Below are 25,478 nucleotides of genomic sequence, written 5' to 3'. Positions count from 1 at the left end.
TGAATATTACATTTTTTTGACGTCACAGTTATTGTCAATACTGGCATATGCCAACATCCCTTTTGTTGTGTGTTGTAATTCTGGCCACACCCCGATTAGTGATGTCACTGCAGAAGCTTAGATCTTGGGTCAAAAGCAAAATCATTGTTGTCAAAATGTTGATTGGGTGTGGCCAGAAGTAAAACATGAAGAGGGTCTCATACATGGAGAATCATTGTTTGCAATTGGATGTAATCAGAAAATCTAAGACTACATCAAATCTATGGGTAATTTCATGATTTGTAAACATCTGTAAACATCTTTCTTTATCTAAGGAAAATTCTGCCATTGCCACTCTACTAAACTTTATTATTAATAGAAAATGACTTGTATGGTCGTATTTGGTCCTGTATTGAATTGAATACATTTTTGCTTGCCGTTGACGTACAGATTCTGTGTAATAGTGTTCAGTACACATTCAATGATATAGATAGCAAGTCATGCAGGTTGTTGTTCTTACCTCCCCTGTATGGCCCAGACTCAGTTTTGGCAGTTTATTCTTCACATTCCCGGAGTTTCCCACATACGCCTGACTGTTGTTAAATCCCTCTGTGGCCACCAGAGGGGGTTTAAGCTGGGGAGAGTCACTAGGTGCCTGGTCCTGGCCATCCATTGGTCGAACATATGCTGTGGGCTTCTGCTGGACTGCGATCGGCTTCCCTGATAGGCTGCCAGGTGGGAAGGTGGGGGTAGTCAGTCCAGATGTGGGAGTGGTTAGACCAGGAGTAGGCGTTGTCAGAACTGACGTGGAAGCCAACGGGGAGGAGGACGTGGACAGGTGAGAACCTGTCTCATTCTCAAATGGGGAGGATTTAAAATGTCCACCATTTTCTGTGTTAATGGAAGACTTAAAATGGCCACCGTCCATGGTGGAAGATCGAAAATTACCACCATCTGTAAAAGAAAAGGAGAAAGGATATAAAACAAAAAAAAAGTGAAAAATAACCAAAGCAACACCTGGTATTTTGGAATATTGCTGTGCTCTGTGCTGTCAAAGCTAATGAAGGTTGAATGCCAAAAATTCCCTCTCCCCGATGGATGGAGCCCATCACAATCAAAGCAAATTATGTGTTGCTTGGTGGTTTAGAAATCAGCTGAAAGATGTGTTTATCATCGGATACAGATGTTAATTTTCATAAAACCCGCCCAAAAGGTGATAGAGTCTGTTTTGCAGTGAAATTATTCATGAGCACTTAGGGCTCCAGCAAATACAATGATTTTCCATGAATATCAAAATATGACAAGTCCCCTTTTGTTGTGTGAATGGCAGGTTTAATCAACCAAACTGTGAGATAGTCCCCACTACTGTTAAAAGAATAGTTTCACACTGCATATTCTCTTTCTCGACAAGAGTTGGATGGACAGATAGATATCTACTGATTCACTTTAGAACAACAACAACATTCAAAGGTCATTTTGATAACATTTTTATGTAGACAAATCAAGAATAAAAAATAATACAAAATAATACATGCACGGAACCTGTAGAGAGGTGGGAGAATCGTCCTTAAAAATATGATTATGATGAATATTTTAATAAATGTTCCAAATTCATGGTTTGTTTATCTCTGTTTATGAATTCTGACAGTTGGTTCCAACATATAACAAGGTTTGTGAGCCAACAGTATAACTGTGTTGGTATCACATGGTATCTGTGTTTCATCAGCGAACAAGAGTCTTGGTAGTTTCCAGTTTGAGGAAAAAACTTAAAAATGGCCAAGTATGTGCCCAGCATACTGTACTGTCCAAATATTAGCTAGCTAGTGATATCAACAACAATATTAGCATCTGCAACATTAACGTTAGCTAGCAAGCATTAGGAATACTATCATTCGCGAGCTATCGTTGGCAACGTTAGCTAGTGAATGTATAAGCTCAATATCAAGTTCACATGCAAATTCGTGGGGAATGTTGATTTGGATCCTCTCGGTTCAATTTACTGTTTCGAGGGAGTGCTATCATCAGGCAAAGACCAAATGTCCAAGTACAATTTGATAGACTTACAACCATTTAGAGAAACACGGTTATTAAGTAGTCGTAAGCTAGCACATACACATTACACACATACTACATTAATACAAATAACAGTGTGAATCAATGCCGGCTGCTTTGTTTGGATTGACATTTTTATAATGTTGACAGCTTAATACTTGATCTACTAGCTTCTGTCCAATGCAACCACAGAATGCATTGAGCCGAATGTTGCAGTTTTATTGTTGAACGGAATCTCTAGCAGTACAGTAGCACCCTTGGCTTTAGAAAGTCAAACTTTTTTGACAAACGGCTTTGTTTGTATAATGTATACAGAAAGGAAAAGGAGGAAAAACAGATGCATCTGCCAGAGCAGATGAAACACAAGCTCACCAATGCATCTGCTTCTGAGGAAGCTAAGCTATCTACCTCTAGCTTTATATTCGGCATGCAGACATGAGAATGATATCAGATCTTTTTATCTGACCCTCATTTTGTAAAGAAGCATATTTTCCAGAATGTCTACTCATTCCTCTGTAGCTTTTCTTGGTAGGACTCACCTGGGAGAGGAGCAGTCTTGGAGGTGTGGGAAGAGTGTTTCCTCCGTGAAGAAGAGGAAGAAGAAGACGAGGATGAGGACGAGGATGAAGGGCTTGAGTCTCCTTTGAGACCAAGTTCATCTTTAAGTGAGCTAAACAGCTCTTCATGCCTCTGTTCCTCTGATAAAGACATTTTTCCTCGTCCACTAGTAGCTGCTGTGACCTGCCCCTGCCCATTCTGACCTAACCCCAGAACGAGGCCTGTTCCCTGGGCACTCTGTCCGTGGCCTGCCCTTGACCAGTCCACGGAGCTTCGGGACTTTTTGGAATTCTGATGCTGTATCGTTGTGGCGCTTGATGACGATGTGGTTGAAGCAGGAGGTTGCATGGAAGTGGAAGATGAGGGTGCATTTCCCGTCCTCTTGTCCCCACCTCCCTCTGCTCCTCCTCCTCCTCCTCCTCCCCCTCCTCCTCCACCTCCTCCTCCTCCTCCTCCTCCTCCACCCGGTCCTCCCCTCAGGGCTTCGGTGAAAAGCTGGGATTCCATGCCGGGTCTCTCCATTGTCGAGGTGGTCGGAGTCTGCAGGTTGTTGCTGCCTTTTGGGATTCCCACCAAGTGGCTCTGGTTAGAGTGGCTGGTTAACAGGTCTTTCATTTCTTCGTAGGAGCCCAGTGTGTTCTGGACACGACTGGCCAATGCATCACCTTTATTAGTCTAAAATGAGAGGAGTAAGAAGAAAAAAGACAAGAGGGAGGAAGAGAGAGAAGAGTATTAATTAAGTCTTCCATTTTTCCATTTCTCTGCACTTGATGAAAAGCCCTCTTTATTCATCCAGAGAGGAACAGTGAGAGACGGATAGGGTGACCACTGACCAGACATCAGGATGAGATGATTAATTAAACACATGCCATCCTTAAGAGGGTCCAGTCCAGGCTGCAGCAGTAAAATTAATGGGGCAGGAATCATTATTACCCTGACCCCAGATTCTCAAGCAATCATCGCTTGGAGGACAGTGCAAGCCTTACTGATATATGACGGTATAGCGCCTACAGCTGCTACGTGAGATGTTCCTCAGAATAGCTCAAGAGTACCTTTTGTGTCAGTCACTGACAGCTTCTTTAATGATGAAACTACATGATTTGATCATTTGGCATTTTTGAAAGGACAAGAGCAATCAGCATTGGGTTCTGTGCTTCTATTCTTGGATCCATGAAAGAGAAAGAGTAATAAAGGGGGGACCTGTAGATTTCTATCCACTTTCCCTGACATTTCTTTTTCTACCTGAGCAACAAATTGTCAAGCAAATATTAATCACGATGAGCCAAGTCTGAATTATGCAAGAGCTACAGCCTATAATTTAATCGTGACATTTCATCATGAGCTACATACAAATGATGAACACTGGAAACACTGAGTAAGATTGATGTGAAATACGGCCTGGTGCTGTAATTCAAATGCACACAGCTTTTGTGCTTTGGTCAATAGATCGAGGTATCTGACAGTCGATACTCTGCTAATCACCCCTGTCGCGAGTGGTCATGTCAAATGAAGCCACAGTGGGTTTAAAGGTTAAATGCAGGAAAGAGAGTGAGTAAAACCCTTTATCTAATTTTCAAGATGAGGTGAAATTGCCCGTATTTGGAGAGGTTAATGAATTCATGAATAATAAATGTATGTCCATAGGAAGTAGGAGCTTAACAAATCTCAGGTGATATTTCTAAAAAGGATGAAGTTACATGTTATAATAATGAATAATCCCAACACCACATTGATTTTCAACCTTGTGGTGCATGAGAGGAATGATAAGGGAATTACTTCATTCAACGTCCCATGACTTGGAATGTTTGTAGCGCATTTTTTGCCAGTTGATCCACTAGATGATGGAATATTTTACTGGACAAGCTAATACTGTGATCTGCTGGTGGTGTAATCACAACGCTGGCCAAAATACAAATTTCTCATAAGCTTACATTGTGAAAAAAGTGGCTGTAAAATTCTGGATAATTTTTGGGAAGCGTCACAACCCTGATGTCTCGTTTTACAATCAGAATTTGAGCCATTTGGTCTCATGACATGTGTAAAGTCTAGGAGCATCACACCATTAAATTGTTTTCATCTTATTCAAGTTAGCGGAGGGTTAAACAATTAGGAAGCTATGCAAAAGATCCGGGTAATTATTTTCCCAGGAAGTCTAACTTTTTGGCTTCATGTGCCACTGAACAGCTTTCATTGTAATGAAGGGAGTATCCAGACTCTTTCTTATTATATCCACGGGGTTACCAAATTCATTGAATTTATGACTGTCTGCAGAAAGCAATCAATATGATGTTGTCATAAAGTATTTCAGTGTGGACCAAAGTGGTCTCCTGAGAGACATTTCCTTTAAATGGAGCCACAGTGCAAGCGTGGCCAAAAGTTACACAAACAATTAATGAATTATAAAATAGACACAATCAATATTGCATGTTATGTAGACTAATTGTTTAAGCTCAAGAGCAAAGCCCCATTCATTGGAAGAATTCCTCTGGGACCTCATATGATTTTAAATGATGTCCCTCCCCCATGGAGGCAATATGTTACACTGAGTGCATTTGTGTGAGATAATGGACAATTGGCTTTCACTCAAATTTACAAACCTAACCCCAAAGATTATCTAGTGGCTGAGATATAACTTCTACTCTCAAGCGCGGTGTTTCAAGCACCAGATAAGTCTCCTGAATGTACACCCAACATGCTTTAAAAGCTCTCACTGATGCTTCCCACTGAAATTTACACCATTCTCAGCCTGTACGAGGAAGAAAAGACAACCTCAAATTATTGAGATTCCAACATAGATGGGTATAAAATATTTCAAACTGTAGTGGAATTCTAGCTTTATGGAGGACAGATTTGTTTGTGAGCCCCAGGTAGACCCGGGTTTAAACTTCACTGTATCCTTCATCTTTTACGCTCAAATAAACTAAAAACCAAGAAAATAGCAAAACAAAAAAACAAAAACGAACAGAACAAGGAACAAAGCCTTATTTACAAAAAATTCATATAAGAAAGGAGAGAATTGCTTTCAAATAATCTTAACAGATGTAATTTCTGTGTGTACACACACACACACACACACACACACACACACACACTCACACACACACACACACACACACACACTACACACTGTGGTGAGCCAAAGTTAGCTGTGAATAAATTAGCCCATCTCTTCTCCATCTCAGGCTCATGAATAAAAGATCCGGTGGCTGAAGAGGAACAGAAAACACATTTACGGAGAGGCAAAATGGAAAACAGAGGAGAAAGAGAGGATGAATACCTATGTGTGTGTATGAGTGTATGAGTGTGTGTGAATAGATCATCCCAAATAGCTGCTAACAGCATAACGCTCTTTAACAGGATTAGAAGAGGGATTAGCTAATAGCTGACAGAGAGGATGAATACTGGAGAGAGCAAGAGGGAAAGACAGAGAAGGAGAATGACGGACACATGATAGATACACAGGTATGGAGAGAGACAGGTGGGAGGAAAAATGAGGAAGAGAGAGACGGTAAATGATAAAGGTTCTATAAATCCTGTGTGATAATGAAAAGGGGCTGATACAGATCTGTAAAGGAGCAGTTCAGTAAGTTCAGTCAGCACTTAAACACAGAGCGAGTGCAGAGAGGTCGAGGGGGCCGTGGTAAATCCACAGGATTGTATGAAGTAAAGCAACACCCTCTGAAAAAATAAATTGTTAGTGTGGCAAATAAATCAGCAGAAGAAAGTGGCAAGGTGTGCCAAAGCTGTTTTTCAAGTTTAGCAGAGGCGAGATAAACTGGGGAAGTGGAAGGAGTGGAGGAAAAAGATTAGCTGGGCAGAGCTTAAATATAAAACAAGCAAACATGTTGACCCCCCTATACAGTCGCTTACAAGAAGTGTCACTGCTCTGAGTTTTATGTTAATAATAACTACTATAAATTATCGTTCCCTTGTTAAGTTAATCACTGTAATTAAAGAGAGATGGAAAAAAGCTCTGCACAGCAGCGTACTTCAGTCAGGTGCTGCTATCTGACAGAATCCAAAATGAGATCTGAAATTAATTCTTACATTTTTGGAGGAGCTGAACTAATTGTCAGTGAGCTTAGGTTAGATATGATTCTGCCATGTCTAGATTGTACACTCATAATAAACACAACTACATTATTATATTGGATAAAATGACTACAGTCAGGGTTCTGTTTAAATGTGTCACAAATTCTAACGCAAGCTATTAAACTACTGCCACAGAGGAGGGTGCAACGAAATGCTGTAATTAAAATTGTGTCAAACAGGGAAAAACACAAATGAAATGCAACATTTCCACTTGTTTCATGTATTAAAGGGCCACTAAGTGAATTTGCAATCATGGTATTCTGATGTCATAGATTTGCCACTTGTGTTGGTGTCGTTCCTGAAACATTATGAGTTAATGTTTCTCAAGGAATGTCATAGGACAGAGGACAGAGTGATGAAAACCATTTCATTATCAGCTTTGTGGGTTATGAACAGGGCTCGCACTCACAGGACTGGGGTTTATATCCCACTTGGAACATGTAAATAGGCTATATTGTTCACTTATTTATTTTTTTCCTGTTTTTTGCTGCTGTTTGGAACTACAATTCTTACCCTGAGGCAACAAAAATGTTTGTTAGGTTTAGGAAAGCATGGTAATTTGACTCTTTCATAATGTTAAATACAAAATATTCTAATATTTTTCCACTGTTCTTTCCCAAAGTCACGCAGCTATGACGTAATAAAAAAAACATGTCTTGTCCGTTCTAATGATGTAACATGAAAAACACCAACACAGTGATATCAGGTCACGCTTTTTATCTTGTCCAAGAATGTTTCGAGGAGCCGCCAAACTTTTTGTGCAGTGAGAAGTTTTCCTCCAGGTGTGCCTGATATATTTCTCCATCAACAGTGACGCATATGGTTGATGCTTTTTGAGCACCGTAGGTCGTAGTGAGTGTGTGTTTGAGTGAGTGAGATCAACCACATGCATCCACGTTGCAACTGCTCAAGTACTGTCGAAAGAATATCCTTCAAGCATAAGGCTTCAGGCCACATTTGCACCCTTGAGACACTCGGCTCAGAGTTATGAGCCTGCACCGAGCTGCTGCAGAGAGGTGAGTGGAATAAAACAAGAGTGTAACTGTTGCGTAAGATGTCCGAATTAAAAGTGCATCCGACACGCTTGCAGTCGAGACTCAGGGTTGGATCCTTGTGGACTGATGAGGAGATCTTCAGGGAAGAGACATCAGAACTAAAGGTATCTCCCACTCTCACTCTCACCCATCATACACTACCAGTCCAAACAGATGAAAAGATAAGAAACCGGCTAGTGAGCGTAGTAGTTGGAAGAGATCAAAAAGGAATTAAACTATATATATATATATATATATATATATATATATATATATATATATATATATATATAAAAATATAAATATAAATATACATTTTCTTATATATAAATCTTTAATTCAGGCTGTTTGTTCAGCACTGAGGCATTTAGAAGTTTGCCACATTTTGTTAAAAAGGAAAAAAAAGTGGAGGTTGAATAATTTGACTTAATAATCTGAACTCAAGGTCCAATTACGGTACTTTCATATTGAAATCTGAAAGATATAAGATACAACAAATGTTACATTAGACACTTAAATTTAAAAGTTACCTTAAAATAAACAGAAAGCTTTACTATCCGCATCTCAATAGATTCAATTATGTCCATCCCTGATAACTGAGGTTTATGTAGCTTTTGACCACACATATTGCAATAAAAGAATCCTCTTTGCTTTAACTGTAACCATCTGTTCAGAGCGAGTCTGTTGAGGTTCACTTTAAACACGGTTTGGGTCACTAATGCCAACTCCAACTCAAAATCATCTTGAGACTTCTATTACACTCATGGGAACCATGACCATGAACTTGGAGGCCCTTGGTGAGTTGTCATGGAATGCTTCTTATTTGTTTTTTTGCTACGCAGAAAATGCAAAAATAAACTCATAAAGCCATTCACAAGTTAAACCTAATGGTAAAATACATCAAACCCACAGGATTCATAGAAATAGTGGTGTTAAAAACATCCCCCTCACAGAGCCCCGTCCACAGTCATCCTCGCTCTCTCTCTTCGCATACACACATCCTGACCTCACCTCAGCACCATTAATTAGTTGGAAACAATTAGTTGGAGCGTGGAGGCACCTCGGATTAGATTCATTATCGGAACAACCTCTCTTGTGCTGCCATCACCCCCGAACCTCGAGCGGCGTCTTACTGAGGAGCCCCGTCGTCCTCTGCGCTCAGACACAGCAGCAGTTAAACACATTCCGTCAGGACTCAAAAGCAGGTCTGTCCCAAGGTCGATGCACTTGGCGGCATAACCAAGTGTTGAAGCGCCCGTCAGTGGCAAATGAGAGTTAACAAACCAAAATCAATTTTATACACAGGGGCCGGAGAGCGGCCATGGATTTCATGCATGGCTACTTCACTTTCAGCTTAAGAGGAAACAAAATGATGGCAATCTCAAGTGCCTTAGATCAGAACCGACCCGAACCTTATGCTGGACGATGCGACACTAATGATCAACAGGCCGTCGTCAGCTTTTATTATCTTTAAAATGCTCTCTGGCACAAAAATTTGTTTGGATAATTGTTGGTTAGCAGTAACAGTTTTAAACGGATTGCTCGCAAAGGGCAAAACTGTTTCATATGAAGCAAAGTAACAAAGCACGGCCACTTTAGAGGACACTCTGACATCCTCACTGATTAAGATCTCGTAAATTCACTCCATTTGCCCAAATGAAATCCATGTGTAAGGGGTGTCCATTCTTCTCTGGCAGATCAATCAAAACGGCCTGGCAAAATATAAAACTGTCTCCTTAACAGCACTGAGAGAGCACTCTGTGAGGAGAAAACAGCATCCAGTGCAAACAGTCACAGCCCAGCCAGGTTGTAAAGATTGTAGAAGAGTGTGCAACGCACTGGTGTTAGCTAACTGGATTACTTTGTGTTTCAGTCCTTAAATCTGACCAGACAGACAGTTAGTGTTGGCCTAGCATTTAAAATGGGTTGTTTTGGATTCAGAATGTTTAAGAAATAGTTACTAATATGCTCACTCTGCTCTTTTTAATGAATTTTAATGAAGTCTGCAGTTGTTTTGCATGGAGCGGGAGAAATTTAGCTTATACCCATTCAGACCAAGGACATTACATTAAAATCTGGATACTCTGTCAGAGGTGGTGCCTGTTCATCCCTGTGAAAGATACTCAGTGGTGCATGAAGCCAAAATGGCTCGACTTCCTGGCTATACCTGTATTACCCAGGTCTTCCATGTTGTGGAGCCAATGGAGCGTGAGCACTGGAGACTTCCGCCGACCGAGCTGGCTAACTTTCGATTTATGGACAAACAGCTCTTCCTACAGAAACTTGTGAAAACTCGAAAATAAAAGGACGTCAAAAAACAGCAGCTAACTGCAACTGGATTGTCACAATCCCCTCATCTCTCTGAAATAAACAAATCCAGTCCAAATGGGGCTTCAGGATGAAAGCAGAGAGACAGCTATAAGTGGAATAATCAAAATCCTGTGTCTCATTTATTTGATTTGAACACGTACAGAAATGTTGCTTCAGCTGTTAAATATTGACGAACTTCCCGTCTTTAGTTTATGCTAACTTTAGGCTAATCGGCATCAGGCGCGCACACAAGTGCACACACACGGTCGGTATCAATCTTCTTATCTTAGCATCAGAGAGAAAGCTGATAGCATTTTTCCCCGAACGTTAAACAATGTATTAAGTCAGCCGGTCTTACTTTATAAGGTTCTCCAAACAGGTTGAATCCAGTTGAGAAGAGGTCTTCGTCCTGTTGGACTTCCTGGTTTCTCCTCTCCCACTCTCTCCTCTTCAGGGCGCTGCGCTCTGACTCCAGATGACTGTGAGGACACAAAGAGAAAAGCTTGTTAGCATCCCCCACTGAGGCAGACACATTGCCTGGCACCAGTGAGACCTGCTGGTTTCTAATGAGTATTGCTAACAAGTCATTTTTGGATCTGCAAAGAGCATTTGGCAGAAAGGCTCCTCCTGCAGCGCGATTAGAGTAGCTGGGTAGCTGGTAAAGGAAAATAACGTGGTAAATCATGTCACTGCACTGACAGGAAATGTCTCCAATTCCACTAAGTGCACCAGCCAGGACGAGCGAGAAAAGCTGAGAGAAAATCTGAATGTACTGCGAATGAGGAGGATAAGAAACTTAAGGGTGCAATGTGTAAGAATTAGCCACCTGTTCAATTCATACAAATGGAGCAGCATCTCACCAGAGCAACCGCTAATTGCTGCTAACTGTAGCTGCCATTGGCTAGTTAGCTCAGTTAGCCATTCAGCCAGTGGTCCCGACTGCATGTTTGGAGTGGTATTGGGGAATGGGATGGGCCTGGGCTAGCTGGTTAGCATGCTTGCTTTTTATCATTTCAGTTAAAATTATGTTGATAATTCTAATTAATTATGAATTATTTTGAATGTTGTAATCTTACATTCTTAAATATTGCAGTCTTTAAGTAAAAACATCCAGCTTGTTGAATGAAGCTGGTTGTTAGACAAAGGCCTCTTGACATCATCTGTCTTACTGTCACGCCGTCTTCCACTGAAACTAATATCCAGATAACCCCTTCCTTGTTGAACAAATAAACTGTGACCTAAGTGTTTGTACTGATGGTTTATATGAATAAATATTTTCTGTCTCTCTGCATCAGCTCACAGCTGAGGTTAGCAGTTAGTCATTTTACTCTGGACTGGACCTAAATTTGATTTGCAAAGGCAGCTTGATCTCAAAGCTCCCATAAAATGCTTTTCCCATGCTAGAGTATAACTGACCCTCATGTCATCCAGAACTTTCTAAAAGCTTTCACACTTAGCTTTGCTGTGACTCTAACTGCTGGAAACTATTTGACTTAAAAAGAAGATACTTTTTTTGTCAAAACAAGATCAGCCAAGGCCAATGCTTCAAACTTCATGATGAATAGAACAAAAATTACGCTTTGAAGTTAGTCTTCCACTTTACTGCAAAAGGTCTGATGTGTCTATGGGATATCAAGAAATTGTCGGAAAAAATGTCTTTCCACATACTAGTTCAAGGACACTGTCTGTGTTCAGGGTGGAGCTGGAGCAGTGACCTTAGCTTGACATAAAGAATGGAAAGAGGAGACAACTATCCTGATGTTCAATAAAGTTAAATGTCAGTATGCAACCAAAAACTATGTTGTATCTCATTTCTGTATAAAACAGAAATTTAAACATGAAATTTCAACGCATATCAAGTTGGCGTTTTAAGCGAAGTCATGGTCGGACACCAGCCTATATCCTGACAAAAAAGTATTCCATCAACTCAGCACCTCACCAAAAATAAAAAAAATTAAAACAATAATACAATTGAATTTATTAAATGGTGAGCTTCAGAGGTGTTCGCAGATGTTTTTTGAAGCCTGTCCTCTCAGAAAAAAACATTCATATAGGTTAGAAAACCAAGCAGGTCATTGCAACCCTTTGTTTGCTGTTAGGAGGCGACATCTGGCAGCTGTAGTAGTTATTACAGCTGCAAAGGAGGAATTGAGGAGAAATATAGTATCAAATGCTACAAATCCGTATAGGGAGTTACCCAAACTATGATGTTTTCTTCAACCTAACTAAGTAGTTAGATAAAGTCAGTCACTGCTAAGCTGCAGTGGCCATTTTGTTTGGTGGTATGTGTTGTGTTGGCAGACACTGACAACAACATATTCAGTCATTTCGCTTAACGTGTTGTATTTTTCACGGAGCCGTAGCCGCTTCCCCTTCGCTGAGCTACGCTAATCATTTCCTGGCTCCAGTCTCCTTGTATTCAATACTTATCACAAGGATGTAAGAACAGCATTGATCTTCTTATCTAACTCTCTGAAAGACACAAAACAAGCCTCTTTCTAGCTTTTAAAGATATCATCTATTCCATTGTACATCCTCAATGGTCCAACGGTAAATAATGAAACCAAATGAATGAGATAATGGACATTCTTTATATATCTATCAGGGGAAACGACTCACAAAAAAGGGTTGAACACAGCATGGACAATAAATTGTCTGTTCCTACAATATTAGCTGAGGCTCTGAAGGCAACCCTTTTACAGTCCCTCTATTTATAATAAGGTCAATATGATGTAACATATGCCATTAGCTGGGTACTTTCATTCATGAGTGCGTTCATTTTTTACGTAGGTGGGCCCAGTGGGAATCGTCCTAATAGTCCCAATCCAGGCAGTGTTTATGACGTGCTGTACCCACTGAACCACGACAGACTGCAAAGGACAGATGCATTTACATCCTGCCACAGTGTCCCCCGGACGGTTCCCAATTAGTTTTTCTTAAAACTTTCAGCATTCGCACACAAAATACCCACAGTGTTTGCACTGTTTTTTTTTTGTTGTTGTTTTTTTGTTTTTTTTCCGTCGTGAAAGTCAGAATTATTGCTCTCGGATATGATTCGAGATCTTTTTTTTTTGTGGCATTTAAAAATACGAGACAGCTGACAGTAAACAATGATAAGAATGATCGGAGGCGAGGGAAAGCGCTCTGTTGGGAATGGAGTGGCGGTGAAACCCGGGTTTTTGGAACATTTTTTTCCTTACATAACCGCACATTTTTAGCAAAGACCCCTTCCACTGCAGTTACCGATTCACCCTGCCCTCCTAAACTTTTTCAGTCACCGGCCTCCTCTGAGAAATCTACAAGCTGCCAGCTAAACTCGAAATCTCAGAAGTACAAAGTAACGTGTGCGTGTGTGTGTGTGTGTGTGTGTGTGAGCGAGAGAGCGAGTTATGCATGAGGCTGTGGCCTGCTGACCCAGGAAAGGGCATCCTGTTTTACCACATCCACTGCCGAGAGATGAGACAGGCCGGCTAATTAGCGATCAAGACAATTAAAAGAGACTTTCTCTTTTCCTCTACCAGACCTCGCCTTCAACACTTAATCCGTCAGCAAGATGTGAGTGGGAGGGAGAGAAAGAGGGGGGGGGGGGATCACAGAGACCCATGGGAGGAAAAAAAAAAAGACCCAGTTTCAGGGCAACAGACAGTTTCTTAAAAAGGAAAGAAAAATAACAGAATGATGAAAGACAGAGTGGTGGGATGGGGAGAGGAAGGTAGAAGAGGAGGGAGGGAGGAGCAAAAAGGCAGGAGAGAGCAGTGGGAATACCAGACAAGATGACTGACAGGTGAGGCGTGAGTGTGTGTATGTGTGTGCGTGTTACAGCAGTATACGTAGATGTGATCATTGCGTGCGCTGGGACTGCTGGATGACATGTGCATTGTCTGTCAGTGCAGAAAGATAACTGACAGAGCTGTCACTACGACAAACACACACGTGTATACAGTACACACACACACACACACACACACACACACACACAACGCTGCAGTCCCATGCCACAGATCACTGTCTCTGTCTCCGTCTGTCACGCAGACATTCACACAGAGGGAACCAGGTCAGACGAGGTAATTAACACATCCAGGATTTATTTCCCAGCATGTGGCGGGAACAGAGAGCGACACTACCTGTCACACACAGGTTACACTGCTACTTGGCTTTTTTACACTTCACCGATTTTATTCCTTTTCTTCTTCACAAGTTTTCTGAACCACAGTGCCGTGGTCGGTGGGTTCAGAACGGATCTTTACTGCCATGAATGCTGCAAAACAGAATTTCTCTCGTATGAAATCAAGGTTCTTGAGATCAACTGCAGATAATACTACAAAAAGTAAGACCACTGCTCTAACTACTTTTTTGAAATACTATTTTGAGTGAAACACATTTTTTTCTCTGTAAACCATGATGGAATGACCAGCTTAACAATCTGAGTTAGAAGTGGAACCTTTGAAAAATGTCCATGTCCATATGTTACCTCAGTGTTTGGTACGTCCCTCTGTTGCTTTAATGGCACTTGTGATAGCATGGACTCCACAAGTTAGTGTAAAACCTGCTGACTCATATTATTTCACCATGATTTGACACACTTTTCTCGATCTCCATTTTCACCTGATGCTCTACCTTTGGTAGCCCAGAGATTAGATGGCACCTGGGTTGGTCAGTTTTTCTGCACTTCAGACAGATTGTGGCAAAACGCACAGTTTTGAAAAAAAGAAAGAAAGAAAGAAAGAAAGAAAGAAAGAAAGAAAGAAAGATGATGGACAGACGGGCTGACAGATGGATGGATTGCTGAGGATTAATAGCAGTGGTGATATCAGCAGCCGGCATACTGTCGATGTTGATATTTTTATGTGAATGAAAATGTAGCGATGGCAGCTTTCTTTCCTACGACTCTGCTTTCCTCTGTGTGTGTGTGTGTGTGTGCGTGTGTGTGTGTGTCCTGAAGAAATGCTGATAGCCAGAGTAAGCTCTGGGAATTTAATCTCAGCAGAGCTATGCTGTGCTCCCCTGATAACTAAACACACACACACACACACACACACACAAACACTGACTTCTCTCACACAGCCTCATCACCCTCTCATTCATTTTCACTGCACACAACTTCAGTAACACTCTCTCTCCTCCCCCCGACAACTGCTGTTCTGGTGCCTATTAGCTAGGCATCAAACCTGCAACTGAGCATGCAGACCAAGTCTCATGTGTGTTATCATGGCACATTTTTTTGTGTGTCATTTAACACTGTCCGTGTTAATTTTTGACGCACATTACTCGCAGATGTCATAAAGAAAAAAATGCCAGGTCATGCAGTGGAGAGAGCGAGAAAGTCTGCAAATGGACATTCATCCCACATTCCACATCTCGAATTCAGCAGCCTGGTGAGTTGCCTTACAGTTCTAAGTGTGACGCTGTAGGTACCCCTTCATGTTAGTAAGTTAGCCTAGGCAAATATCTTATGGTTTGACAATGCCAATAACAGTCCAAAATGTCATAACAAGTGACTTGTTTGTCAGTGAGCTTTACGTTAGAAGTCTAACAGGATGAAGCATATAACCTTATTATTATTATATATTAAGTTCTCCGGGGAGCCCATAACGTCTAAAACTGATGCTGGAGGGTGAGTAGAGCTTCATATACGCTGCTGACCACTAAGTAAGTAGCCATCGTCTTTTCTTAAAACTGAGTGAGTATTTTTGTAAACTAAACCTAACCAAACAGCAACCAACCACTTCACAATAATAATTATCATGTTTATGATTGTTACCATAAAGTTGGTCGTGATTAAGGACACTTGACAGCCTCCTCTCCTGCGTGGCCAAAACATATAAAATACAGACAGCTTAAGATGGCAAGTTAGGTGGTTGAAATGTTCAACATGACGTGCAAAATGTCTTTAAAAGTAGCATGCTAATCATAAGGCATCCAGTAATGTTGCATTATTATTATTATTATTATTATTATTATCATTATTATTATCATTATTATTATTATTATTATTATTATTATTATTATTATTATTATTATTATTATTATTATTATAGTGCGAAATCAAACTATGTAGTACTAGGATACGATAAATGCATAATAAGTGATAAAAATGCATTGGTCAGGTTTGCCAGTAGATTACAATTTATATGTTCTAATACTAGAAATCTATGGATCTCTACTGAAATTATGATATTTGGTTTCCCTTCATTTCGAGTTTCGGGAAGTCTTGTATTTAGTGCCAGTAAAAACGGAAAGCTGCTCCCAACACGGCGGCAGCAGCCAGATGTTGAAGCTGGTCGGTGGGATTGAGTTGAACATGTTGAAGTTTCTGTGTTCTGTCTTCAGTAGGAAGAAAAGGCCCCGGTCTGTGTAAGTCATCAAGAGAGTTTCTCGAGCTGCTTCATTGAAAATCAACTGGAGCCTGACTTTGTGGACTCATGCTGCATTTGTGTCTTATGGGAATAGCTGTCAGAACAGTTCAAGGCAGCCGCTTGGAAATATATTTTAGCTCATTTGAAGCCATGAAGACACTCTGAGCAAAGCTTTCTCTACATTTTGGTCATGTGCAATCAGCGTCTCCACACTAGACACACACACTACTGCAATGTTTTACAGTCATAGTTTCAGTCAAACCGTGTTTTAACTGAAGAGAATTCATCTTTTGCTTCTTACTTACACTGATGTTTTGTAAATAACACAACGTGTAATTTACCTTAAAGAGCAACTGATATGAACATGTTAAATGGAGGATTTTATGTTGCAGCAAACTGTCCCAATAGGCCAAACAGGTGTTACTAATAACTTTAACCATGGCAGTGAGCCAACACGCGCAATAACGGGATCCAAAAACACAGCATCTGAACTGAATTCAGCTGTCATCATAAATCCATCGCTAGAATTCCCTCTAGTCCCTTTTCAGCTCAATGTCTTACACAAGTCACTTACTTTAATATGTTCTTATCCCACCGTTACTCCCACAGCATAGTTATTTTCCTATTTAAATTGATGGATTGTTTCAGAAAAAATAAAATATATCCTTGCCTCCAGTGAAAGATGCACTTGAATGATCCAGGATCTGATTTGCATTCATGCTCGGTGGTAAACTTCTTGGTACATTTTCTTATGAGACAATGACTCTCTTGCCCCTAGGGGGGCAGCAAATTCATTTTCTATCTGTGTCCATGCAAGTTGATTTTGGGCATTTCCGTTGTTCCAGTGTTTGCCAATAAAACCATTTTCACGGCAGAAATTAGACGTTAACGATGGCTCCAGTCTTTTAAGTGTCCCATTACGCTATGACACAGCCCTGGAAGTAGCTCACCTAAATGGAACGCAGCCGTCATTAACAAAATAAATTCCACCTGTGCTTTTGCTGCTTTGACAAGCCAAAGTATCTATCGTAAGAAGTACCTATTATGATATCGCACACAATCGTTAAATTAGTTTGTAGTAATGGTAACACATTGATTTACATTATGTTAGTATTCAGAGAGCACAGTTCCACCCCAAGATATACCATTCCTGTATCTGTGTATCTGAACTGTGGTGAACTAATGGCTTCCCAGTAACACGTTCTTAATACTAGAATTACCTCAGACTTTTTCCACTGCTAATGTTGTTAATGACATTGGTCATTACCACATGTTGAGGTCACCTGCACCGTAGTAAGACGAGCAGGCAAGAGTGTTCTTTGAGCTAATGTGTAAACAAATGAGAACACTGTGTGGCATAGCATGAGTTCAGGCACGGCCCTGGAGTTAAGCCTGTGTTAGCTGATCAGTGTCAGCTGCTTCATCCATGCTTCGCAATCACGGGCTCGTTGTCAGCTATGTGGCTACCAGAGGTCTGGTTTCTTCCAATCACGTTCATACAGGTGTATGGGAGGACGTTATGACTTCACACTCCTCCTTTGTTCATCCCAACACCTCTACCTCCACCACCCTAACCTCAGCCTTTCGTCATATGTTTGGTATAGTTGATCTGGGTAGACCCAACACTTGGATAAAAAAGGAAACACAATGGAACACTACGACATGTAAAACTTGATGTGCAAATCTGTAATACCAAGCAACACGTTTGAAATTTCTTTGAAATCACCACCATTAACAGTGATTTAGTTTAAAATTTGACAATTTTCCAACAAGCAGTTAACAACTAATAGGTAGCCAATTTTATTTAACACATTTCCAGGAATCTGCCAGCTGGTTTCTGTTCAACTTTTGCTGATCATGAACCTGTCAAACTTCCCCTCGACAGAGTGACTTGGTCCAGTTTGACTTCCGACTAGTTTCTGTCAAACTTAAGCTGGTCAGAAAGGTTACGTACATCTCTTATAACCATTTACATCAGACCCATTATCAGGCTGAACTATTGTCTGACCCAACATCCTTTCTCTGATAATGGTCCCCACACTTTGATCTCAGTGTCCATCACAACATCTAATGTCCAAAGTAGTAGCCGATCAGCACTCAATCATCTGAATTTGCAGAATAACAAGTGGCTAAAGTTATCAGCTAAATGTGGAAATGGAAGTACTGAGAGGAAGAAAATGGAAAATCTGAAGAAAAACACCTCAAGATTGTACATAAACAGAGAACCTGATGTCTTCACAGCACTCAAGTTAAATGTCACTCTTTGAATTTTGAAACAACAGTACTTTCGCAAATCAATTTACAACAGCAAAAAAGTTCAGATTTACAATCATTCAGGTACCTGTGTATAATAATGATGGAGTTAAGATGCCATAGTCAGCAGAGGTTAAGCAGAAAAGAAACAGGAAGTTGGAAATTTCCCGTGTATGTATCAAACAGCTGCTTATTAACTGCTTATTGGAAATTATTATTATTATTATTATTATTATTATTATTATAGAGTATTATTATTAAACACTTTGGGGTCATTTTCAGTAAATTGTGAGTAACTATTGTGTAATTGGGAGCAATTTCAAAGACATTTTGAGTATGTTGCTTGATCTTTACGACCATGGAAACCTGTCTTTTTGCTTACACACAGTTTTAGTGCTGAATCCAAACAGAATTTTATGGATTCGTCTTCTTGGTGTTTTTGTTCTAGAAAGTATTACTTCAGCGTCAGACACAGAACTGTTAGCATGTTACCCATGCTTAAATTAGTGACACCTCGGCCAATAATGTAGCCATTACGACGATTGCTTTCAAAATAAATCAAATTATGAATCTTTTTTTTTTTTTTTTATATAAAAACTGTACCACTGCTGATTATTATACTGTCAGCTGAAGTGGTGTTATAATAAGCCCTTCATATTTTCAATCTTTGTATTTTATTTAACCTGCATTTAACCAGGCAGCTCAATTAGGAATAAGCCCTTGAACGCGTTCGAGGTGTGTGTGTGTGTGTGTGTGTGTGTGTGTGTGTGTGTGTGTGTGTGTGTGTGTGTGTGTGGGAGAGAGAGCGAAGGGATGAGGGGGTAGAACGAGTGTTTTGGAATGACAGGGAGAAGTGAGGGGGATAATGAGAGGAGGAGGAAGAGGAGGAGAGGGGGAAGGAGAGAGGAATAGCTGTCAGGCAGCAGACAAAAGCTTTGTTTGAAGTGTCAGTTCAACGACGCATTTGGTGCGTGTTTGTGTGTGCTTTCTGGTTGGTGTGTTCACTCAGACGGCATTAGACATCAGAGAAATATCAGCAGGCATTCCTGGATAGACAGAGGAGAAGAAGAAGATCCAGCATGGCTTTAGTATGAAAATATACAGCTTTTAGGTTTTTCTGTAGGTGGATGGGAAGAAGAAGGAGGATATCAGAAATCACTGCTTTGTGTCTTTGTTGTCTGACACGAGAGCAGGTATTATAATGAGACGCAGCCTTCAAACACGTTGTTACCTCCAGCTTTGTTTTAATGCACATCACACACAGCCGTGTACTTGACAATGATGGATAGATAAATAGACCGAGAGCGAGGACAGGGCAGGAAGAAGAGAGGACTCCGCAAGCTTTGTGTGTCACATCGTGCTGCGGGAGAGCTAACAATGACACACAAGCATAAAGAAATCACACCGTATGTGAAGAAGCCTCTTATTTACATATGTACATATTTTCTCTGTGTTTGTTTCTTGTCTTCTGTTTGCGCTGAGACAACAGTGATCTCAAATCCACTCAGTGAAAACAGTTTTTTTGAATCATGTCAAAAACATCACAGGTTAAGAGTCAGAAACACTAAAGAGTACAGATGTAAAGTCTTTATAGTCTGGGGCCATTTATTGGCAAGTTATAGAAATTCATTACACATAGCATAAACTTTACACAACAACTATACATCTGTCAAATAATGGTGGTTGGTTTTAGACTCTGCGGATGTGCTTCATTACAAGTAGTCATTGATTTCAATTAATTCTACATAAAATATAATTATCTTATGTAGCCTGGGAGGTGACATGGATGTGTTTTGGGGTATTTTCTTAATTACACACGCAAAATCATTAAGAGAAGGTCTTTCACTAAATATATGTTTTCTGTCACAATTTTCACGTCGTTATGATACTATATGCACTTGCATCCGTTGTCAATTGTTTGTCCTGATAGTCACTGCTGCAACGTTATTTCATTATAATATTTCATATTTCAACTAATTATTACCAAACTACTGTTACCTTGACAACTCGTCCATCAATACGGCTCAACATTTAATATATATATATATATATATATATTTTCAATATATTTTTTTAATTTTTTCCAGCTCTGAGAAGTGTCTGTGGTATTTCTCGGTGTGAGAGTCTGGACCCAGGGCTATAAAATATTCTAAAAGCTGTTGTCACTTTTGCTTGTTGAGCTTTCGAGTGAACAGTAATAACTGATGGTGAGTTAGATTATTGTATTAACGTCTCTAAGACACAGACCAAAGTTCTGCCATTAAATCTATCTTGACAGTAAATTAGCATTTCTTCAGTGACTTTGCAATATGGTAATGGGAGAACACCAATATCTTAACACAGTGCTAAGAGTGTGTGTGTGTGTGTGTGTGTGTGTGTGTGTGTGTGTGAGAGAGAGAGAGAGAGAGAGAGAGAGAGAGAGAGAGAGAGAGAGAGAGAGAGAGAGAGAGCATATATTAAATCATTTGCTGCTTTCGATTTAGGTACTCTAACATAATGGCTTTCTGAAGCCCAGTGAAACAAAGGATTAAAGGGAGCGAGAGACGGAGCACCGACGAGAGAAAACGGAGGGAGAGAGGGAGGTTGGAGTGTGTGCGATACAATGGAAACTCGCCACTCAGGCACATTTCTGAGTGCAAACACTTTTGAGAAGAACGATCATCAGGGCAAACACGGACTCTAGTGACTCTAGAGGCCGTTCTCACGCCATCTCATCCCTCTCCAGCCATCGTGCACCAGAACTACTGTTAAAGTCTGAAATGGCCCCTGACTGATTAAATTCATGATAACATGCCCTCTTCAAATATATCAACAACTTCAATCACTCGGCTTTAGGTGAGTGTGATGGATATGTGATGGTAGAAGGCAAAAGGAATGATTTTAAAAAAAAACTTTAAATCTGTCTTGAGTCCTTTTTAGCTCAGTCCAACTGCACATCTGTGACAATGACCTGCTCCTCTTCCAGAATACAGGAAGAGCATTATCAGAGATGTGCGATAATTCACAGCTAAGGTGTGAAGATTCATACTGTTTTCATTAATAATGGGACATGTACTCCCTTTTATTAATTAGGCGCCGCTGAAAACTAACCAGATGACGTGTAGGAAAGGATTTTCACAGTTTTGTTTTTTTTTTAAGAAAAACAAAGACGCAGTGAGACGGAGCAGAGAGAGGCGTCTTCATGACTGTACCTCTGGATTACTGTGGTGCTGCTGTTAAAACACAACAAGCTCAATGTGTCGTGCAATTACTCAGATGATTGATGACTTTAATGAGCTGACATAATTTTGGATTAAAGCATGATTTCAGTCATGGACATATTTCAGTGTACCCATGAGACAATGTACTGCGTTTGGGTTGAAAGCTCTTTGGTTTTGCCTCTATAAAGTAAGCACAACTGATCAATATTAAAATTCATCTGGTTGTACATCCTTTACTTTTTGATTAGGGCAGCAATCATTGAAGATTACATTTGCTGAAAATGATCCATTTGTAAAACTTAATATGTCAAACTACTGTGTCTTTAAATAAATCTGTTTCTAACTCATGCAGGAGCTTGATCGCTCTGTATTTGCTGGACGTGTTTCATGCTGATCAGAACAAGTGGTGCTGACACAATTAGCTGATCAGTTGAAAATTTTCATGATTGATTAATTGTTTAGGTAATTTATATAGCAAAACTGCAAAGGGACTGCATAAAAATGATTTGTGTGGGGACGGGGGCTGGACTTCATGCCTCATAAATATTTCTTTATGCTAAATATTTATTTGAACAAAGCACGCTTGATGCATTTCCTACATCATGAAACATTTCCAGAGCAGATTTTTGACAATATCTCTTAGTATGTATTATTTACTGTATATTCATGTCACTGTGCCATCGATTTTTGAAGGCGACTTGAAAATTTTTGTGGTTTACACCCAAAACCAGTAGATCTAGTGCAATGTTTAAAGGAGCAATTTACATCTATTAAAGCTGCAGTGTTTTTTTGTTTTTGTTTTTTTTGTTTTGTTTTTTTTTTCAGATTAAAGTGTTAAATAGCTCTATGTTCCAACAGTAATCGCTGTTAGAGTGTTTGGTAAGAAACCCATTCAGTTTTCTGATATCCCTGCCCACTTTATCAGGACAGAGATCTCCATAAAGAGGCATCCTGCAGGATCCTGCTGTTTGCTGATATGTCTGGCTATTATCACTCTGCATTCATGTGGTTATGTGGAGAAGGGACGGGATTGCTAACTGTGAACCGGGGTAAAGTTAGCTTAAACAACAACGCTTACAGCAGCTTTAATCACTTTCTAAGTGCACAAATATAAGTGGATTGTATCATGACATTAATGCTGCTGGACTGTGGATTCCTTTGTGAAGGACTCACTGTGATTAGATTTTGCATGACAGTTTCATGTTACCGCCTCTCTCCACTCCGCTAACAGAGAGCAGCAACAGCTAACGTTAAATCAGAAATGTAGCCTGGTAACATAAACTAAGGACCAGCTTCCAGCACAACAAAGGTCCACAGAGCCCCTTTAAAAAGTCACGTCAGAAATGTGTCTCACATATCCCTGCGTCCTCGTGTGTATGCAAAACAGGAACACCAAGTGTAAAAACGTTGCTCTGTAGCGCTCCTAGTGAGTAACCCTGAGCAAAAATGTGAGCTGTCACATGATGCTGTGACCTCATATACATGATAATAAATGTCATGAATGTCCATCATACACTATATATATATATATATATACACTATATATATATATATATATATATATATATATATATATATATATATATATATATATATATATATATATATATATATTACTTTTCACCAAAATTTTGCAAACCCAACAATTATTCAGTAGGTTAGGCTGAAATTGTTGTTGGTGTGGTTTTAAACCTGCAGTGCAATGTGCAGAACACATCATTTTATAGATTGACTGGAAACCAGATTTGATGTAATTACCAATAATTATCAAGGGAATTGCCATCCCTATTAAAGTTTTCTGTGCACTCCTTCACAGTATCTTCTGCCTTCACTGTGATTTCCGCCCGGGCTCTCAATGAACTCTGATTACACCCAGCAGTGCTAATGTTTTGACGCTACAGAGTGCTCCTTCCCATCATCAGATTTCAAGATTTCTTTCCGCTCTGCCTTTGATGTGCAACTCCCAAGCCTGCCTGAAGGGTGTTTTCATGTGGCAGCAGGCCCAATGACTTACAAACTGCTCGGAAAAAAAAAGAAAAAAAAAAACAGTATGATGTGAATCACTGGGGGATACGGGTGTGCAGTGGCAACAATGACACTGTGTTCCTAACATTATTCCACAGAAATGAATCACACTGAAAGGTTACAGGTTGCTTCTGTGGCTGACAGGAAAACAAATGACACAGAATCATAAATGATGGTGTGAAGACAAACCTGATTGCTCACCGTTGCTCACTTTCACCTGATAATGAGGGGTTAATAATTTAACACACACTCAGAAAGCAAAATCCCTCCTCACACACGTCCATACTTAATCTGCAGACTATTAACTGATGAGAAAGAATTAGCGCTTGGTAATTTAGTTAATTAGATAATGAATGAACACACTTCACTACATCCTGTATTCTGTGAAATCAGGGAGAAGAAAAAAAAAAGAGCAAGAGAGAGACACAGCAAATTATCAGATAAGAGGTTACAGAGAGAAGGACAAAAGATGGAGAGAGATGGGGGGAGGAGAGGGGGAGACAGAGAGGGAGAGTCGGGCAGAGGCATCTGGTGACGTTAATGTTTGCCTCCAAATGCTCCGAGAGCCGAGCTCTGGAGACATAGTCTGGCTAAAACAAACACACACGCACGCACACGCACGCACGCACACACGCACACATGCAAACACACACACACACACACACACTTACACAGCGAGAGAGAGAGAGAGAGAGAGAGAGAGAGAGAGAGAGAGTGTCCCTCAACGTCTTTCTCCAAAACACTCATTAGGTGCTCATGCACTCACACACACTTGGCACGCAGTTGCACAAACCCACACGCAACCATGTAACCAACCACACACACACACACACACACACAGTGCGATAAGAAAACAATGTTGGACAGGCAGTTTATCATAAGGGCAGGAAGAGACAGAGAAAGATTAGAGACCATCCCGGTATTCACAGGAACATAAACACTGTGTGTGTTTGTGTGTGTGTTTGTGTGTGTGTGTTTTAGCACGATATCCAGAAAATGACTCAGAGGGAAAAAAGGTAATTTTGGGGGAATTAAATTTAGATTAGGTTGACATGAACTTTGCAGTTGTGTGTGTGTTTGTGTGTGTGTGTGCGTGCCTCCAGATCTAATGACATTATGTTTGTTAATATCTGTATCATATAATCCTCTGGCTTTAATCTCCTTCACTTATATCCCCGCATGTATACATTTGTGACCGTGTGTGTGTGTGTGTGTGTGTGTGTGGGCCCGTTAATTTCCACAGTGAATGCAGTGTTTAAGGCTGTTTATATGTTAATGAGATCTGTCATCTAGAACATAATAGCTTTACTAATGTAATCACAGCCATTATCACGCTTATGATCTCTGTCGCAGACATTATCGCTGATGTCACATGCTTGTCAATGCTGCTGGGATCCTCTGACAGTGTCCCCCTCGCTCCTGTAACGCACCGGCCATTCACACGCTGTTGACATTTCTTGTCGAGGTATTATGAGATTCTGAAAAGGTAATTGAAAAGACAGGCGTGTAATCCTCACGCTTTAATCTCGCTCATTTACATGTGTGTACATGGCCACGTAGATTCGTACATTTGTTTTGGTTGTGACGTCTGTAACCCGGCGGGTAGGATTCATGAGCAG

At 40.3% G+C, this 25,478-nt stretch overlaps 1 protein-coding gene across 1 annotated transcript in view; it reads right to left on the bottom strand.

Moving 5' to 3' along the window:
- Nucleotides 1-25,478, bottom strand: part of aff2 (AF4/FMR2 family, member 2) — a 173,745-nt gene that overhangs the window by 115,895 nt on the left and 32,372 nt on the right. The window contains exons 2-4 of the mRNA XM_037077694.1: nt 10,384-10,504; nt 2,571-3,264; nt 500-933 (exon numbers count right to left, since the gene is read on the bottom strand). Of these exons, the coding sequence (XP_036933589.1) occupies nt 500-933; nt 2,571-3,264; nt 10,384-10,504 (1,249 nt within the window). The remainder of the gene's footprint in view (nt 1-499; nt 934-2,570; nt 3,265-10,383; nt 10,505-25,478) is intronic.

Source organism: Acanthopagrus latus, chromosome 18 (genome assembly GCF_904848185.1).
Source record: "Acanthopagrus latus isolate v.2019 chromosome 18, fAcaLat1.1, whole genome shotgun sequence".
NCBI lineage: Eukaryota > Metazoa > Chordata > Actinopteri > Spariformes > Sparidae > Acanthopagrus > Acanthopagrus latus.
This window is presented reverse-complemented; position numbering and strand designations above follow the sequence as displayed.